The sequence below is a fragment of the Myodes glareolus genome, chromosome 25 (genome assembly GCF_982192425.1).
Source record: "Myodes glareolus chromosome 25, mMyoGla1.1, whole genome shotgun sequence".
Classification (NCBI taxonomy): domain Eukaryota; kingdom Metazoa; phylum Chordata; class Mammalia; order Rodentia; family Cricetidae; genus Myodes; species Myodes glareolus.
The window spans coordinates 19,907,514-19,928,422 of record NC_142050.1 but is presented as its reverse complement, the minus strand read 5'-3'; the positions used below and the strand labels follow the sequence as shown (position 1 = coordinate 19,928,422).

At 40.4% G+C, this 20,909-nt stretch overlaps 1 protein-coding gene and 1 long non-coding RNA gene across 2 annotated transcripts in view; one reads left to right on the top strand and one right to left on the bottom strand.

Moving 5' to 3' along the window:
• Cped1 (cadherin like and PC-esterase domain containing 1) overlaps positions 1 to 20,909 on the bottom strand; it is a 284,218-nt gene that overhangs the window by 188,919 nt on the left and 74,390 nt on the right. Inside the window, exon 4 of the mRNA XM_048450954.3 lies at positions 11,344 to 11,419. Coding sequence (XP_048306911.3) covers positions 11,344 to 11,419 — 76 coding nt within the window. The remainder of the gene's footprint in view (positions 1 to 11,343; positions 11,420 to 20,909) is intronic.
• LOC125411094 (uncharacterized) lies at positions 5,132 to 16,207 on the top strand. The gene is made up of 3 exons (XR_007235244.3): positions 5,132 to 5,443; positions 7,314 to 7,464; positions 15,964 to 16,207. It is a non-coding gene; the product is annotated as an uncharacterized LOC125411094 (long non-coding RNA).

Below are 20,909 nucleotides of genomic sequence, written 5' to 3'. Positions count from 1 at the left end.
TTCCTTTGTGTTCTCTCCCATGGGGATTTAGGGCAGTGACCAATCACAACGCCCCTGACTCATCCACCCTTATCTTTCTCTCTTAAAATTTACACATTGAAGTTCTAAGCAGGGACCTAGGAATGTGAATGGATTTGGAGATAAGGCCTGTAAGGGTGTAAGATCAAATAAGGTCATTGGGAGAGCCTCTCAATGCAGTGGTTTCCAACATTCCTAATGCTGCGAACCTTTAACAGAGTTTGTTATGTGGTGGTGACCCCAACGATAAAATTATATTTTTTGTTATTTCATAAGTGTAATTTTGCACTGTTATAAATTGTAAGGTAATATCTGATATGCAGATGGTCTTAGGTGACCCTTGGTAAAAGTCCATTCAACCCCCAAGGGAGTTGAAATACACAGGTTGAAAACGACTGCTCTAGTGTGATGATATGCTGGTATCATAAGAAGAGGAAATTAGAAGACAGACAGAGAAGACAGTCCGAGGACTACAAGTCGAGGAAAAGCCTCACAAGCATCCCCATGAGCTGACACAGTAATTGTGGACTTGTCTCTAGAAGTAGCAGCAATACATTCCTGTACTGAACCACTCAGTCTGTAGTACTTTGCTTCATAAGTGCTAACAAAATTGCATCTAACAAACCACTAACAAGAGCTATTCTCTTAAACACAGTGTCAATCCAGGTGGCTGGCAGGACATGATCTCTCAGGTTGGGGATACAGAAAATGCATAGTTCTAAAGTAAGCATAGGTGTCGGTTATAACCTGCATCACTGAGGGAGAGGGGGAGGGAAGGAGAAAGAGGGAGGGAGGGATAGATGGAGGGAAGAAGAAGGGAGGGAGAGAGGAAGGGAGGGAGGGAGGGACGGACGGACGGAGGGAAAGAGGTCTTGCAACTTTTTCCCCAAGGTAAATCTTTCTACCTTGAATTTACTAGTTAGCAAACACCTCCTTTGTGCTTTTGTTAACCCTGTTCCTGGCATAGTTAGCAGACAACATTGCACTAAATTTCAAATGCCGGAAGAGTGTAAGGGATACTAAGTGTTGATAGTGCACAAGAAAAGAGAAATCACATTTTCTGGAGTGATCTTGATAAACAGAGACATAAAGAATAGGTGGTCTAAGACTGAAAGATCAGGAAAGCATCTCCAGGGCCACCAGGAAAAAGGAAGAAAGGATAAAAGAAGAAAAAAAAGGAAGGAAGGTCTAAACCTTCTGTTGAAATTTATTTAAAAGCATCACGAAGACCAGTCACACCGTGCAACTTGACTCACATCAGAGGTTTATTGGAAGAGGAGAGAAGGGGCAGAAAGGGTATCAGAGAAGGGCAGAGTCTAGTCCCCGGGGACAGGAATGGCAAAAGAGAAAGAAAGAGAGGAGAGAAAAAGGAAGACTGTGGGCAAGGCTCACGTTTTAGAAGGGAGCACAGTGGCTATGCACAGGAGACGCTCTTAGTGGCTGTTGATGAGGATGTAGCCTGTCAGAACCTCAAGGGCAGGCCGGTACAGATGTCTGAACACTAATACCTTCATTAGTCACAACAATGACATTTCTTTCTGTATTATGTGAGACACTTGACTTTTGCTGTTTCTTGCATGTGTTTGTTTTGTTTTTAATGTTTGGATATCAATTAAAAAAATTACTTACTAAAGTCCACTGTGATCCCAACAGAGTCTCTTTCTTCCTGGTCAAGCTTTACTAGATGTATCTCACACATCCTCACTTTCTTGTGTGTGGCATTTGCAGAAAAGAAGGTGAAACACAACTGTTATCTGGAGTGCTGGATTTATCTCATCTGGCTTACATGCATAATCACTGAAAAGAGACTAGGATGTGAAGAAGAGAAGCATCCTTGGAGAGGTGCAGAAGAGGCTTCACCATTGATTTCCTGCTCCCTCCTGAGCAGTCAGCACTTAGCCTCCTCTCAAAAGAAACAATGAGAATGCAGCTGAAGACAGGGCAAAGAGCAAGGCTGCCTGGGAGAATTATGCATTCATCTCCAACCCGTACACATGAAGATCAACCAACTTGTCAATTTCCATAACAGTGAGGTAATAAGAAAGTTCTTTGGCTACCTGGGACATAGCCCAGAAGAGGCTTCTACTACAAGGGGATTTATTCATAGCTTCCCAGCATACTTGTTGAGAGTAATCTAGCACATAGCTAATTCTACAGACTCAAATGTCTTATTAAAAATGACTACAACTTCAAGGGATGAGGCACGCTCCCTGCTTCTCTTGCTCTTGGTCTCTGACCCACACCATCAGATCAATACTTAAATCACAGTGAGTACCTGGACAAGTCAGTCTGTGCATTGGCAAATTCCTCTGATGATTGGTACGGCTCTCTTTCCGTGACTCCAACTTTCTCTATCAGCAATTCTGTTTTCATTAATCAGCATCCCAAACAGAAGGGATTACAACATTGTGTTGGTTCCTTCTCCCATGACTGTGACAACATTGCTCACTTCCTTTGGCTCATGGTTTAAGTGTGCAGTTCACAGGGCACAGCAGAGTGTAGGGTGACTGGTCACATTGTACCCACAATATGGAAGCAGAAAGAGACAAATGCTGGTGCCCAGTTGCCTCCCTCTTTTTCATCCAGGACGGATCCCAGCTTTGAGAAGGTGGAACCCACATTCAGAGTGTTTCTTCTCTATTTATTAAGCCTTTCTGAAAACACCCCCACAAACCTCCAGTCAGGATAATGGTAAGGATCAGCCATCTTCTACATATTAAGAATGATGGTCTTGCACTAAAGTTTGGTACTGAATGAAGGTCCCACCTACAGGTAATCTCAGTCTTTTTGTGGAGATGCAAATACAGTAAGGACACATTGCCCCACTGTAACATTCCACAAGCTATAATAGGAACATAGCTACAAGATTATGTGAATATGTCTCCACTAATTAGACAGACCGCACTCTGAAGACAATCTCAACCAATACCTGAAGACACTATAGTTTCAACTTAAAAACATACAAATGTATAAATAAATGTTCCTAGTGAGAATCACTAAGTCAGTGACTCTGAGACATTAATTTTTTTCTTTAAAAATCTGTCTTATTGTAAAAATTAATAAGCCCAATTTGAAAGGAACATGTTCTTGGTCTGTTACTTGGATTTGCCTAAGCCTTTCTTGAAAAACAAAGTATCATTCCAAGCAAATTGTTCATCTAATTTCCTAGCCCAACCAAGGGCTGGCAAAATCTGACACAAGCCACAGCCATGCTATCGGCATGTTCCACTAGCTTTTCTTTGACGTATGTTCTGACCATAGAGCAATGGACCTTCTCTACAATAAAGATCCAAGAACTCCAATTGAGTTCCACTTGCCTTCACAAGGAGAGCATCCCTGTGATTCCTCTGTCCAGTGAGTGCTGGTAGTCTGGGACGGTGATCTGAATGCAAATGGCCCCCACAGGCTCATAGGGAGTGGCATTATTTGAAAGGATTAGGACAAGTGAGCTTGTTAGAGTTGGTGTGACCTTGTTGTAGGAAATGGGTCACTGGAGGTGAGCTTTGAGATTTCAGAAGCTCAAACCAGGCCCAGTGTCTCTTTCTTCCAACTGCCTACCACTCCAGAAGTAGAACACTTGGCTCTTCTCCAGCATCATGCCTGCCTGCATGCCACCATGCCTCCTGCCATGACGATAATGGACCAACCCTCCGAACCTGTAAACCAGCCCCAATTGTTCTCTTTTATAAGAGCGACTATGGTGTTTTTTCACAGCAAAAGAACCACTGAATAAGACACTATTTTGACCTGTGCTTTTCAATATTTTAGACGGCAATTGGGTAATGGAAGAGGCTGTTTCAGAGGTGGTGATCAACTTCAATGGTAGTAATTAATTGTGGGTGATTTTAAATTCCAGGAGTGACGTCATATTTTTTCCCATTGTAGCAATGGGAAGAAGACGTTCTAGGAATAGACACAGCACACTCAGGTGATTTCCTCCTGTGCTTTTTGTGTAGGAGCAGAGGATGCCTTGTTATTTGGTGATCTAAGGCTGGGTGTAGGGGAGCGATACAACATGAGCTGTGAAGAAGTACTTCTGGTGACTGACAGCAGTCCAGGTTAGACCGGAAAAGGTTATGAGAAAAAATAACATACACTTGAGACTTAAAAACTTGGGAGTTCCAGGAGCGTCACGCAGGCAAGTGCTGTCTATATGCTGGAATCCGTACCCAAACTCAGTGGGTTCTGAAAAAAAGAAACCCGAAAGGCTGCAATTCCAAGGTGCACAGCCAGTTGCAGCATTCAGATTATCAACTCCACTGCTGTAAGTTGTCAAGGAAAACTATGGACGTGAACAAACTAAAGGTCAATAAAATGAAGGCCATGGACATGATGATCTCAGATAGCCGGGAGCCCTGGATGATGACGGGCCATCTCTCTGGACAAAAGTCAGAATTCAGAAGAACCAGTTGGGAGGAGTAAGTTGACCCAGGGATAACTTTCTTATGCAGTATGGCGAAAAAATCTAAATATTGATTGATCGCCAGAAGAAAGAGTAGCGATTGACTTGAAATTCTCCCCTCACAACATCAGAATTAAGGTTTTACTAGAAAATCCAACTTCATCAATTTTAGGACTATGCAGAATTTGTTTTTAGAGGTAAATGGAAGCTGGGCTCACCAAGGACGTGGGGAAATGTAGAGACACGCTGGGGCAGAGGAAGCAGAGAGCAGAGGGTGTGTGGAAGAGAGGACAAAGGAGGATGGGACCACTGAAGAGAACCCAGGGATCGCTGATTTTTCACGGATGAGATTTGCAAAGGGACTTCCAACTTTGCAGTTCTGCTCAGAGACACGGTGGCTTTGGAATTCCCTGTCATCACCTCTGGTCCTCTGCGGTCTCCCCATTCTGTACCAGACAGAATCCTGTGTCAGTTATCTGGCTTTTCGAATATGTGTGTTGGTTATGGCAAATGCCAGGCCGCTGTAAACATTTGGGCGTGTGTGTGCTGCGCTAGATAACCAGAGCACTGGAGAGACAGCTGCTTTGCTGTTAATACACAGACTTCCCTAAGCAGAACTAACAGACTTGTTTTATCTCTTTATGGAAGGATGGGATAAAATCTCTCTTCCTATAAGGTAGATACTGGGCTGGACTTAACAGAATGTGAGAGCTTTGACCTAGCCGCTATGGAGATGTAGAAGGGTAAATGGTTCCTGTAAGCTTTGGGGATGGGTGGTCAGAGAAGAATTGAATGGAAATTTAAACGTAATTCCAGAAATACCATCAATTAGACATTCAGTAAGCTTGTGAACTTCTTTTATAAAAATACAAATATATCTAAGAAAGATGCCTGGGGTGAGGATGTTATTTAGTATGAATTAGTTCCATCGTCTTACTTTCTGCTATTGTCTTGCTCAAGTCATACTAAAGAAGCGAGAGGAAGTGTCTTTCATCAGGAATATAACCACATGTATCATAGAAGGTAAGAGGTTTTTGGAGTTAGCAAAGTCTCTAGACCTGTGGTTCTCAACCTTCCTAATGCTACGACCCTTTAATACAGTTCCTCATGTTGGGGTGGCCCCCAACCACAGAATTATTTTCATTGCTACTTTATACCTGTAATTTTGTTACTATTATAAATGATGATGTAAATACCTATGTTTTCCAACAGTCTTAGGTGACCCCTGTGAAAGGGTCATTTAATTACCAAAGGAGCTGTGACCCTCAGGTTAAGAACTGCTGATCTAGAAGCTCACAGAAAATACAGAGGGAAGTGTCAGGATTCGAGAAAGGCAAACCTTGGAAATATTAGACCTAGGATATATTTCATAAATAAACATTATAAGTCAGTGCTAAAAATAACTCCAATTATGTTATATTAACAATCTATCTGATACTTGGTAATTAATAATTGGAATTTTATAAAGCTGTATTCTGTTTGGATCTAGCAAATGTGTAAAAATGTATTTGTTATAGATTTTCTTCCTTTTTTTATTTTAAAGGAACTGATATGTTACAGAAAGGCAATAAGGATGTGGGACTGTGGGTCCTAAAATGACCCAAGTGTTATCTCTGTGTGGACATCTTGGTCTCTCTTTAAAAGTTCACACAAAAGCCAGGACTCTGACCTAAGATACAAATTACTTTAAAGAATGAATAATACTCAAAACAAAACAAAAACCTTGGCACACTCCAAGCCAGGGCTCCTTGGATGGTGACGCTGAACTAAAAAGTATAAAAACAACGCACAGCCTTGCAGAACAGTCCTCTTATGTCCATGTTTTTGTAGTTCAAATCTGGGAAAGCAATTCCTTTTAGCAAAAAAAAAAAAAGCAAACCTCATAAAAGGCACAAACAACAAGTTGAGCCAACTAAATACTATAAAAATGTTCCCCCACAAAAGGCAAAGTATTAAATGGCAAGACAAAAATAAATCTTCGCTAGCTAGGAAACTTTCCATGGGTGTGTGCTCTCCCATGTGAGTCACAAGGCTAAGGTCAGGTAGATGCTGGCTGGGGAAGGGACACATCCTGAGAGCGCTATGTGGTGTCTCTGACTGGACTTCTGCTTCTGGCCAGAACTCTGCCTTTTTACTTGTCTCAAGTACATCTACCCACCCGCTTGTCCACCGCTCTTCTCAGCATATTGATATCTGTGTGTTTTGAAGGCAAAGTGCTAGACAGCAATTCTCCATGGCATTATGAAATGCTACAACATTACTGACAACTTCCAAATTCAATATTCATATAAACTAATAAACAGAAACAGTGTTGTAGACTACTGGTGACCCAGGATTGAAGACTGGTTACGCTTCAGAAAGAGAGCTTGTCATGGATCCCCGAAACTGATGGAGACACTTGTCCATGCAGCTCTCATATTTTGGCACATTTTACAGACACATTAGTAATTTTTCTTCCAAACTATTTTTCGGAAGATATTTATATAACGGATAGTCTTGGAAGACAGAAATGACACCTCTGGGAAAGAGAGTAAGTTTTGTTTTGTGTCTAAGCTAGCCCAGGTTGTCCTTAGCTCCTTAAGTCGTCAAAGATGACCTGCAACTTCCTGGTCTTCCTGCCTCCACCTCTAGGATTAGAGGCACACACCAACATGCCTGTGTTCATACAGAGCTGGGCACTGCATCTAAGCTTCACGCATGTAAATGAGGACTGTACCAGCTGAGCTCACTGTCCGCTATACACAAACTCTCCAGGTATAAAGTTCCTCTCCTGCCATGCGTACCACGGCGTTTGCAGGTGTCACCCAGCCATGTGAAGGGGAGCAGATACAGACCCTGGGGATCGCTCACGCCCTTAGTGCTGCAAATGCAACTTTCTTTCTTTCTGACATAGGCATCTCGGATCATCGGACCATATCCAGAAAAGTGTGGCGCGTGCCTTGGGAGCTGAGAAGAAGGGCAAATCTCACACCTGCCACAGCTTTTCCCAGCAACATAAAATTCTTGAGAAAATCAATCTTAAAAAGAGAAAAAAATTGAGTAAGGTGAGGCTGTTGCTCAATTTTTTTGAAAAAAATAGGGATAGTCCAGTCACCATTTATTAAGTATAAGTATTAGGTATAATATACAGAAATATTTACTTTTAAATCAAATGTTTTATATATATGCACATACAATACACTTCATTTTAAAAGCTAAATCATGAAATAGGCCCAATATCCACATTCATAGATTTGAAAACAAAAACAGAACCAAAAAAAATCCATAAAATTGAGCAATGCATATTGCTAACTAGTGGCAAAGCTAAGAACCTCTGGTTTCAATGTTTTTTAGGTTCTAAATAATACACAGCCTAAAATGACACAGGTTATTTTGGCTTTAAATAAAATATATTATATAGCATTATGTTTAATTTTATTTTTTTTATCTTTGCTTTTCCTCTAAAAATGATAGCTGCTAAGTGAGCACTTCTATATTGCAAGCACTATACTAAATATTTCTTATGCCATCTTCTTATTTTCACAATCTTTTCACTTTGCACATGTACGTAATATAAAGCAACCACTGTCACCTACCTCCTTACCATCCTGTCAACTCTTTGCTCTCTCCAATAAGACAAATCTTTTTCCCCCAATCCTCTGGTACAAAAATATTAATTTTGTTTGTGACCCACTGAGATTGACCAGTACTTTGGGTATCCCAAAGGTTTGATGCTGTCTTTTGCAGTGCCGTGGGCTCAGCAGTGGGTCACTTTTTCATACTCCTTATCTTATTTTCACGATTTTCTTTTTGAGACGGTGTGTAACCAATCTAGCTGGCTTCAAACTCACCATCGTTCCTCGTCTCCTGAGGAGGGGAGTAGGGTCACCCACTGCTCTCCTCTGCCCATCCCAACCCTTGAATGACCCCATATACTAAGGACAGGGTGTTATTATCCAGTCTGCTCTCACTATTAAATACTCAGCATTCATAGCAAACCAATTAGTCTCAGTCTGTGAATAAGCTGATATTATATTTGTGTATTCATAGACAAAAGCACCACAAAAGCTACTGTTCATAAAATTAAAATCAGAAAATAAAGCTGGAGGTCCATGTTTTTAAAGCTAGACTCTTAAGAAGATGATCTTCGGCTCAAAAAGATAACATAGTAGGAGATATGATTTCACAAAACTACCTTGTTACTCACAGAGATAAATAGAAAATGAGAGAGAGAGAGAGAGAGAGAGAGAGAGAGAGAGAGAGAGAGAGAAAATAAAGGGGTTACATATTTCTAGAATTGGTGATGTTCTTCAGTGTAAAGTCATTTTGAAACTAAAGAAGGCCAAAATGCCTCCTAATTTTATGGAAGCAAGGAAAAAATATAGCATATCAGACTCTCTTGAGGAATATGTGTGTGTGTGTGTGTGTGTGTGTGTGTGTTTAAAAATATTTCATAGCACACTCATTCACTGCTATGCTGTCCTTCTATTTTCCATAATACTAAAAGACTTTTGTTCTGAACAACCATTCCTACATATAAGTTACAGCGGGAAACAACAACAACGGTAGCCACAACAGAACAACAAGTTAAAACCTGGAAGCTGTGCTTAAAATGCAGACATTGGTTATCTTAACTAAAGGAACTCTGATATTTATTAATATTTAGTGGTAGAAATAATTGTTTTACTTAGACCAGAAGAGCATTTTTTATGACTTATTTATTTGAGGGTTTATATGGTTTATATGTCTGTGCAGGGGTGTGTGCATGTCTGTGCACCTGTGTATGGAGGACAGAGGCCAGCATCCAGTGTCTTCCACAATCACTCTTTACCTTATTTTTGAGACACAGTCTCTGATTGAACCTGGAGCTTACTGAATTGGTCAGACATAGATGTTGGCAATCTATGCATGCTTATGAGACGATGCTTTACTGACTGAGTCCTCTCCACAGACCCACATTATGTTTTTATAAAATAACAAGCTAACTGGAGATGGAGCTGAATTGAGAAATGCTTTCTTGGCATGCCAAGGCTCTGGTTCTGTTCCTATCCCTGTATGGGAGATAGGATGGGGAGAGATGGCAACTTCTATCTTAGGCACACACCTAAATCTGAAGCACTTGAGAGGTAGAGGCAGGGCAATCAGAAAGTCAAGGACAGTATTGACCACTCAAGGAATCTGAGGCCAGGAGGAGCTATCCAATCTTCAGCTTAAAAACAAACAAGCAAATAAATAAGCCAGTGACTATGTAGTCAGCTCTGCATAGTCTGCATATAACCGTGCTGGGAAACAACACAAACAGAAGAAAATTCACACACTATTTACTTTAGAACTATGTCTTTAATTTAAAGAAGAATTACCACTTTTCATTCTTTCTTGGTAAGTGGAAAGGAGACTGCCCTCAGTACAAGTGAGACATGCCTACAAGTCTGACACTTGACTGGGAGGTAAAAACCCCACGCAAAAGCCAGTTTTCTGGCATAAATTAATAAATGCAGAAACAAAGTCATGCAGATCTAAATTTTAATTATGTTGTAAAACATTTCCTAGGGGTACAAACATTAATGAGTTTTAGACAAGAAATGGGAAGTACTCTCACCAGCGAGTTCTAAGGTAGGCTGTAACTTTATCTGTGAAGACTGATTTCCTCTCTAGAGGCTAAGTTCCTTTCTGACATCCTTTACACTCATGGCACTGTGCAGGGACTGGAGGCAGTGATCTTTCTCCCAAATTCCTGACACAGTAAAGACAGAACTTCATTGAGTGTCCTGCCTTAAACACAGGGAGAGGATTTCAGAGAAGATAAAACAAAATTCTGAGAACAGAATTGCTGCTCTCTCTTGCTTCCTGCTGCTGTCCTAAACCATCATGGCCGAGAGCAACTTGGAAAGGAGAAGGCTTGTTTCACCACGCAGCTTGTAGTCTACCATAAAGGGAATTCAGGGCAAGGACTCAAGGCAGGAACTCAAGCAGAGTTCACAGAGGAGTGCTGCTTACTGGCTTACTTTTCATGCTCAGGCTGCATTCTTATATAAGCTAGAACCAACCCACCCACCCCTGTAGGTACTAGCCAATATTTGTCTGGGCCACCTCAAACATTAAGGGAGAAAATGTCCCACAGTTTGATGTGGGATTCTCCTTTGTAGGCTGTGAATATGTTTGGCTCATTAATAAAGAAAACTGGCTTGGCCTGATAGGGTAGAACAGAGCTAGACGGGGAATACTAAACTGAATGCTGGGAGGAAGAAGGCAGAGTCAGGGAAAAGCCATGTAGCACAGCTGGAGCCAGATGGAACTTTATCCGGTAGGCCACAGCCACATGGTGTTACACAGATTACTAGAAATGGGTTAAATTAAAGTGTAAGAGCTAGCCAATAAGAAGTTAGAGCTAATAGGCCAAGCAGTGTTTTAAATAATATAATTTCAATGTGTTTATTTTGGGGCTGAGCAACTGGGAACCAACAAGTGACCTTACTACAACAGTTTTGCCTACAGTCTGATGTAGATATTTCCTCAGTTGAACTTTCCTCTTCCCAGATGACCCCGATCTGTGTCAAGTTGACAAAGCAAAACAAAAATAACTGCGCAGTGACATAACCATGAATCTTTTTAAAAACTCAAGTTATATATAACTAAGAGTTACAACAACAATCATTTTTTAAACTAAGGCAGAATAATTTTTAAAATAAACAGATAAGACAAATAGAAACAGACACCTGGCAAGCCAGAGGGAAAAACCAAAAGACTAAAGTCCAAGCCGTCCTAGTATGAGGTATTACAGGGCCTTCCCATTGGCACAGCCTGGGCATGGGGGAAGACTGGGGATGGTGGAGTTGATAGAAGGGGGAGCTGGGGATGATGCCTTGAGGCCTTGTTATTTGTGGCTTATATAGAAGCCTCCAGATGTCAAATGCTCATGCGTCAAGAAGAAAACTAACAGTTACCTGGAAATCTTCTGATCATCTGACACAAGCCTTCTTTTCTGCAGAGCTGAGGCTGTATTTCTGGTAATACATTTATCTGAAAAGAACAAAAAAGATTCTAGTGAGTGAAGGGTTCACAAAAGATGAGGCCAAGGAGAGAGAAAGAGAGGGAAAGACAGATACAAAGATGCACAGAGAGACACACAGAGACAGAAAGACGGAGAGAGAGAGAGACAGAGAGACAGAGAGAGAGAGACAGAGAGAGAGAGCCCAAGAGAGCAGGCTGTAGCTATCGGTCATCTTCTTCTTCCACATTCAGCCACAAAAATCTGCAAGTGAGCACTTGAATCAGGAATGGCAAAGTTGCTGATCTGATTACATAAAATAGAAATTTGCCCTCAGAAATCTTCAGAATATTTAGGAATAACTTGGGAAACTTTTTTATTTAAAGCTATCATGCCTGCTATAAATAAAAATACATACTTATGTCAAAGATAGTAACATAGATTCATAGTTGTACATGGCAAAAATATCACTAAGGGATGAGAAAGCCAAGTAACTAAAGTTCCAGAGGCCACAGTGACTTGTACACTCGTATCTTCAGCGCCAAGACTCACACACAGTCTTTACTTCATAGTGAAGGACATTGTTACTGCATCCATTTAAAGAACAGAAACCATTTTATATAACAAGTTTAATTCTCTCCTCTTGTGGTTTTACAGTTTGATCAACCAGTTACATGAACTACATTCTCCCAAACTAAAACCAAATATGGTAAAACCTTATTAGAGAAAGAGAGAGAGAGAGAGAGAGAGAGAGAGAGAGAGAGAGAGAGAGAGAGAGAGAGAGGTGGGGGTGGGGCGATCTGTTTAAATTAGCTTGGAGATCAGATTTATTCTTGAGGCATTATTGATTACTTTGAAATTAATTCACCCTCTCCCAGCAAAGTATTATAGCTTCTTCAACACTTCCTGCTGGCATGACTAGATAAAACTCAACTGTGTAGAACAAGACAGGGAAGGAATGCTAATTCTGCACTTAACAGAATCCTAACTTTGAGCAGGATTTGCTTGTTTGTTCTCAATCTCTTCACTTGTACAATAAAAAATGTAGAGTCTTGAATATTTAAGCTCCACTTTGATTGATTCTATAATAAGATGTAGCTTTTTCACTAATGATTCGTTTAGAGTGCTTTGACCCAGGCTGATAAAAACTTCCCTGACACATGGAATTCTATTAACTTTTTCATTTATTGAGAAGACACTCTGTAGCCCAAGAAGAACAAGCCCAAGCCCCAGTCCAGGTCCCGCAAGCAGAACAACTCTGGGCCTAGGCATGGACAGCATTCCTAAACACTGCATTCTGTGCGTCTCCCCCACTCACATGTGTTTGCTCTAGAAGTCTAGGAAAGCTGTCGATGTGGGTGGGGCACTTAGACTTTTAGGGTTGTCTACATTTCTCAAAATCAAAAGTGGGTAATTTTAGAGAGGAAAATTTAGTGGGTAACTTTTAGAGTAAGTGTAAGGAAATTGCAACTTTCCTAAGACCCTGGTTCACCAGTTTAGAGTTCTTCAGACAAACTGCAGGGATAGGCAGAGGACAGAAAAAACATGGGGAAGCTGTAGCAGAGATTACTGCTAATACATGAAGCATCTAAGAGTGCCCAAACCTTCAAAGGGGATAAAATGGAGCTAGTTTAATCGTTCAATTGCTAATGACTTAATAGAAATTTTAGTGAAGGAATGTTCCAGAAAGGGAACAAGCATTACAGAAGCAGCATTGAAGACCATGGACTAGCGCAGGTCCACTCTAGCCCTCTAAGGGACTCAGAACCCAGAAGCAGCTATAGTGGAACTTATAGCTCTGGTTCCACCTTCCTCTTCTACCCAATCAGGAGGACACCTACAGCACTGGCTCTACCTTCTTCTCCTACCCAATCAGGAAGATTCCTACAGCACTGGCACTACCTTCTTCTCCTGCCAAATCAGGAGGCAATGGAAGCCTCCCAATTCAAAGGATTTGCAACTGAACAAGTGGCCCTGAGAAGTTACAGAAATACTGCCAAGGCAGAGGATACTAGCACAGATTTCAGACAAAGTGGAGTGCGGTGTCTTCTCAGTCTGTGTCATCACAGAAAGCGCTAGACAGAATGACATCATGAAAAGATTACACATCCCAAAGGCAAGGGAAGCCAAGGCAGGCACCGCTCTAGACTTCTAGCTTCTATTTTCCTATCCCTCACCTAATGACTCTCTGTCACTCTTCCCTCCAGGGGCGTGGCTTCGGCATTCACATGCAGCCCACATAATTGTGGTGGTATGTGACTGTGGTGACATGTGACACCAAAAATGCCATCTTCCCCTCAGCTCTGAAAGTGAACCCAAAACTGGGAAGTGAAACTGGCCAACTCAACAGAAGAAGAGAACTATTTAAGTATCATGCAGCAGACAGTCACTGCAAATCAATTTTGTCACATATTTGACTATTGAAGCTAGCAATGCCTCTCATAGTCTGGCAAATTTTGTCTTAATGTATATAGCAAACAAAAGTTTGCATCATTATCAGGCAGAATATTGATATTGTCAAAGGAGTTTTGTCTGGATTAGTTAACTTATATAATAAGTTTTTCCAGCATGACATTGCAGCAACTATTTTAATAACATTTACTTTTAATTGTACTTTTATGTGTATATGTGTTCATGTGTGTGCAGGTGCCTGTGGGGGGAACAATGCACACACACATGTTTGTCCATGTATGCAGAGGTGGTAGAGCTAACTTGTCTATCATCTTTGAGAATGCCATTTACCTTCTTTGACACAAGGTATTTCATTGGCCAGTAGCTCACTGATTAGACTAAACTGGCTGACCAATGAGCCCCAGTGCTGACATTACAAGGGCACGCCACTATGTCAGCCATTTATATGTGGGAGCTAGGAGTCAAGTTACTTCTCCTACTTGTCACTTAAGTGCTTTGCTAAGAAATATTCCTCAGTCACTTAACCTTTATTTTTAAAAAGAGCAGTTTTATGTTTTTTACAAAATTTAGCAGAAGTCATAGAGAATTCTCATTTACTCCAGTGCTCTCACACGTACGTGTCTTCCATTAATGACAACGTCACAAAGCAGATATTATATTTGCCACAGTTAATATTCTATTAACAGTCAAAATAATCTTTAATAAGACTTTTACTCTTGCTTGCAGGCATGTGTGTGTGCACACATGACTCGTATATGTGTCTGTATGAATGCATATTAATATGAGTGAGCACATGTGTCGACATCTTATAAGAGGTTAAATGTCCTCTATACATATATTTTTGCATATGTGATTATATATGGATAACATATTTGGTGAGAGAGGTAAAGATAGAGAAACTGCTGTTTTCCTTTCCTCAGTATAAAACTCCTTTTGCAGGATTAGAAAGCATATAAAAAATGGTAGTAACATTCACTGCTGGAATAGTTCTTAAAGCTATGTTGTGGAATTTCCCCTCTGTATGCCATGAATAAGTCTCATTGCCATTGGTTAATAAAGAAGCTACTCTTGGCCAATGGCTTAACAGAATTCAGCCAGGTTGGAAGAAATGTAGAGAGAGAGTAGGTGGAGTCAAAGAGAAGCCGTGTAGCCACCGAGGAGACAGACACCAGATGCCGGACTGAACTTTACCAGTAGGCCACAACCATTTGACAATACACAGATAAATAGAAATAGGTCAATTTAAGATATAACAGGTAGCTAGAAATACGCATAAGTTAATTGGCCAAGCAGTGTTGCAATTCATATAGTTTCAGTGTGGTTATTTTGGGTTGGGCAGGTGGGAAACAAAAGATCAGCCTCCATCTACAAAGATATAATTGGGAAGACAGAAATACACATTTTAAAAGATTTCAATTCCCAAATACACCTCCATAAACTTATTTCATAATGAATGTATCTAAATTGTTTCTATTGCAAATTATTGTGAGCAAAAGTGAAAGTCAAGTCTGGAGAACGACTCAATAAATAACCAGAGGTCAGATTCCAGCACCCATGTTGCGATCTTCCTGTAATCTCAGCACTAGGGGGCAGAGACAAGATAACTAGGGCAAGATGGCTAGATAGACTATCTGGAATTGGAGAACCCTGGGCTCAGATAGCAACCTTCCACCTTCCACAATACACAAAGAGAGCAATTGCAAAGATTGCAGAGAGCAATCAAAAGAGCCACAAGCATCAACTTAAGGTCTCCATAAGCATGCACAGACACAAGTTGATGCACATGTGCTCACATATGTTAGCATTCATACAAACACACATACACAGATGTGCATGTATGCACACATACACATACCAACAGCAACAGAAAGAGTAAAAGTCTGACTTCTTTTGAGGCATTTTTCATTCAAAAAAGCAAAACCATTGTAGGAATCTTAAGTATTTGGAAGGTTTTTATAAACTTAAAAAAATAAAATCCTTGCAACATCATTAACTAATTAAAGAGGATGAATTTTAACTAATATTTAAAATGAATAGGACATTGATGGGAAGTTTTTTCCGGTCTTTCTAAAATGGAGAATAACATGAATACCACGCCGGAGCTTACAAAATATGCTGTTTGCTCATTTCAGCTATACAGATGACCATGTGTTTTATCTTTCAGGACCTTCTCCCAAGGCTGTTCAAGGTCGTCAACAAGGAAAATAATTAATGTCAGAAAATTAGGAAACCCAGATATTCAAAGAAAGAAAAGTTTTTTTCTTCTGTCTTCCAAACATAGTCATCATTCCATCGAATTATCAAGGAAATGCCCTGCATGCTTTGCAGGAAGAGCCATGTCAGACGTTCTCTGTTCTCCAAATACTGAAGTCAGCATCTGGGTTTAGTGGCTGCTAATCCCACAAACATTCAAAGCTGGGAATGAATCTCTGCTTCTGAAACACTAGCACCCATCGACTTGAGACGGAAGAACTCCAGTTAGTGAAGGCATACAGTAGGCCTCCCTTTGAAAATCACAAGTATAAACTGACTTTTAATCTATGTCACTATTCTCCTAGACATTCATTCATTCATTCATTCACTCACTCATTCATTCATTCATTCTCTGTTACAAACCTTATGATCATTTTCACCAATAACTGTCTGGAAAGTTTTAATTCGTAATCTGATCAGGTACCCTTGTCCCCTCCAAAATGATTGACAATTGTGCAACAACCCCAACAAATGCGAAACAAATTCTGTTTTGAATATTTTGTATACACACATAAGTCACAGCTCATAAGGTTTCAGTTTACTTATTCTTACCAAGTGGAATTATCTACGTGTGTCATTGAGAACTCACGTATTAAGAATACTCACAGGACACTGCCTGATTGCCTGATCTGAAAGTTTCTCTGATTGAGAAAACAGGTATTTGATGTCAGACTTCCTGAGTGTGAATCCTTATTATTTCTTTTATTAACTAAGAGGCCTCAAATAACTAGACAACAATCTACCATCTGTCTACTATCTATCTATCTATCTATCTATCTATCTATCTATCTATCTATCCATCCATCCATCTATCATCTATCTATCTATCTATCTATCTATCTATCCATCCATCCATCCATCCATCCGTCTATCTATCTATCATCTATCTGTCTGTCTGTCTGTCTGTCTATCTATCTATCTATCTATCTATCTATCTATCTATCTATCTATCTACCTATCCACCCGCTTACCTGCCCACCCGCCCACCCACCCATCCACCTACCCACTCACCTATCTATCTATCTATCTATCTATCTATCTATCTATCTATCTATCATCTATCTCTGTGCTACTGTCTTTTCTGCTGTAAAGAAAATACACCAATATATATGGAACTGCTCAGAATGGAGCTGGTGCACAGTAAAACCACACAAGTGTTAGTTACTGTTAGTTCTTGTTTCTATCACCACTGAATCTTCTGCTTACATCTTGCCACGCCCACTGCTGCTCAGCTAGTCTGATTTACCCTCATTTGTCTGAATCATTTCAGTAATTGTCTTCTTCCCTTTCAGAAGTATTGCTTCTGAAATACTTCAGCACAGCTGCCAGGGCAAAGCCAGTAAAAGGGCAAAGGGACGTCTGTTTTTCCTCTACTCAAAACCTTCCTTAAATGTACCACTTCCCCAAGAACAAAATCTATGGTCCTTACAAGGGTCCCCAAGTCACTGTATTGAAGTCCCCACTCCAAGAACATCTGTACGCTCTGCTCCTGCTCCACTAACTTTTCTTCGGTTGTATGGGAATTCTTGTATTCCTAATACATACAAGACAGACAGGCTGGAGAGATGATTCTTCATTAAAAGGATCTGGCTGCTCTTTCAGAGGACCCAGGTGCAATTCCCAGCACCCACACATTGGATCTGTAACTCCAGTCTTAAAAAATCTGACTCCTTCTTGCAAGTACTATGTGCATATGTTCCAGAGACATTTATGCAGTCAAAACACAAATGTGGTGGTTTGAATGAGAATGGTTCCCATAGGCACAAACATTTGAATGTTTGATACCCTCATCAGTAGACTCATCAGTAGACTGTTTGGGGAATTATTAAGATATGTGGTTTTATTGGAGGAGGTGTATCGCTGCCTTTGATGTTTCAAAATCCCGCTCCAGGTCTAGTCTCACTTACCCTGCCTCCAAATTTTAGATCAGTGGAAGCTCTTAGCCCCATGCCTGCCTACCTGATGTCATGGAAGGACTCGCCCTCTGAAACTGTAAGCAAGCCAAAGTTAAATGCTTTCTTTTGTAAGTTGCTTTAGTCAAGGTGTCTTTTCGCAGAGATAGAAAAATAACTAAGATACCTCAACACATGAAACAAACTGAAAACAATAAAAAACAAAACAGAACAAAAATAAGATAGGCTCCTCTTACCTGATGCCAGTTTCTCCTTTCCTTTGTGTTGTAATCTTTACCCAGTTCACTGGCACTAGGACCGCAGGGTCTTCCAGGCTAAACTCAAATATCACTTAGGTGGGGGAAGGTTGAGACAGGGCTTCTGTGTGTAGTTCTGGCTGTCCTGGGTCTCACTATGTGGACTGTGCTAGCTTCTAACTCAGAGGTCTTTCTGCCTCCACCTCCTAAATGCTTGGATCAAAGGTGTGAGTCACCACATTCAGCTCAAATGTCACTTTCTTAATGGAACCAACCCTTTGCATCTAAAGTTCAACAGCTAATTTTTTTCTCTCTTTAATTTTGTCCTTGGTTCTTTTTGACATCTAACAAGTTCTATTACTAGGGCCTTTCTTTTACCTGTCTCCTGCTAAGGGTCTAATCCCCCCAAGAACAAGGAATTATGCCTGTTTTGCTAATTTACTTTTCCTCGGTGCCTAAATGAGGCTCAGCACAGCTGTTCACTGAGTAGAACGGCAAATGGACAGGTGAGGTAATAAATGCACTAACAGATGAATGAATGAGCTGACAAAGTAAAAAATCAGACAGTACAATCAGCAAGGTAGGTTCTTGAGAAGTGGTGGCCTCCATTTTGATGAATGGTGTTAGTTTAAATTTAGTGTAAATAATCTTCTAGGCAAAAAAAAAATCCCACATGAGACTTAAGTTTTTAAATCAAAGGAACTCAGACATGGCACATTCATAGAAATAGATCTTCCTTATCGGAGATTCACACATAATAATTATAGAAGGAATGAGGAAACAGAAAATGACCATGGGACCTTGATTGGCTATCTGGTTTGTGGAGTTGCATTTGTTTGCTAATCTGTAACACATTGTTGTTTACTATTATGTATTCTGTGTTTTCTCAGAGGCGAGGGCCTGGTCAGGGGAGGAAGCTGGAATAGTCATCGAATAACAGAAAAAACAACACAAAAGGAAAAGATCCACAAAGCGTGCCTATTCCTCTTAGCCCTCCTCATCAAATGGAACGCCAGTCCTCAAAATCAATTCAGTGATTGCTTCTTAAAGTATTTTAATAAATGGATAAATATCAAAAAAATGGATAATATTGATAACTGGTAAGATGCATGACTGGATATTAAAATTGCTGTCCCAAAATTTGCAGAAAAGCAAGATATTTGCATAGTTTCAATGTATCACATCCCAAATATTTACAAAGCCAAAGGAAAAGTTGTAGTTCCACAGTGGAGACAGGCAGCAGATACTACCTATGTCAGATGAAAAGAGAAACAAGACCAAGGAGTGTTTAGAGCCACACACACAAAACTTAAAGGAGTGTTAAAGTCACTAATCTCTTCGGAGACTGTGTCTTAGTTACTTTTCTATTGGTCGGACAAAACAGCATGGCCAAGGACCTTATAAAAGAAAGAGTTTATTGGGGGCTCCCAGTTTTAAAGGGTAAGTTCATGGTCTTCATGGTAGCCAGGCATGACACTGGAACAGTAGTTGAGAGCTTACATACTGATCCCAGTGTAGATGGCAGGGAGAGAGAGACAAGGCCGAGTGTGGGCTTTCAAAACCTGAAGGTCTGCCCAGGGATACACTTCCCCCAATATAACCACACCACCTAATATAATCTGCCCAGGGATACACTTCCCCAAATATAACCACACCCCCTAATCTTTCTTAAGCAGTTCCACAAACTGGGAGCCAAATATTCAAATATATGAACCCATGTGAGCCATTCTCACTCAAATAACCACAGTGGTATTCTTTCAAAAAACTTTGTAATTTTGAGAACTAATGTCAAAGAAATCCAATCTAGGCACATTCTACTAAATACTTAATCAAGAAATGTCCATTCCATTCAGTGAAAAAAGGACTGAGAAACACGCAGACTGAAAGGAACAACCGAGACAGGTTGAAACTGTATCTAACAAGGGTGTTAGATTGGATCCTGGAACAGAGAAATGGCATACGTTTAAAAAAAATCTAAGTCCTGTCTGTAATTCTGTGAATAGTTTGAATTGATGCTAATTTATTGTTCTTGATAAATGCATCATGTTGTATAGTTTGCTAAGTTTAGAGCAAGGAGAGTAAGGTACCTGGGGAAATATTATATTAATTCCATAATATTCTACATAGACATGCAATCCTAGAATACTAGACCCTGCACTTTGTAAGCCCCCAGCACTCTCCTTCTATATACACACCCAGCATCTCTGCTATTCTTCTTGGTTCTGCCTCATCATAAAGTATCCTGTGACTTTCTTGAGCATTTAAAGTTGGTGTCTAACTCCTACATATTTTACTTAAACACACCAAAGGATACAGAGATTAATTGAGATGATATCCTTTAGGTAATGTGTGATAGAGCAAGAGTTTGTGTTGAAGACCTTGGTCCTTAGGGTTTCTCAGCATTGACACTGTTTTGGGCTTCATTACTCTTGGGTGTGAACATGGCCAGTATTTAGCAGCATTCTTGGCTTTGACCAATAGGTGACCATAGCACATTTTTCTCCTGGTTGTGACAAACCAAAAAGATATTGTCAGTGAGACAAAGCCCCTCCTAATTGAAAATTGCAGAACTTGAGAGGATTGAGAACGGGTATTAAGGAAGGGAGAAAAAGAAGAAGGAGGAGGAGGAGAGGAGAAAAAGGAGGAGGTGAGAAGAGGGAAGGAAGAAGAAGGGGAGGGGGAAAGGATGAAGGAGAGGAAGGTATGTG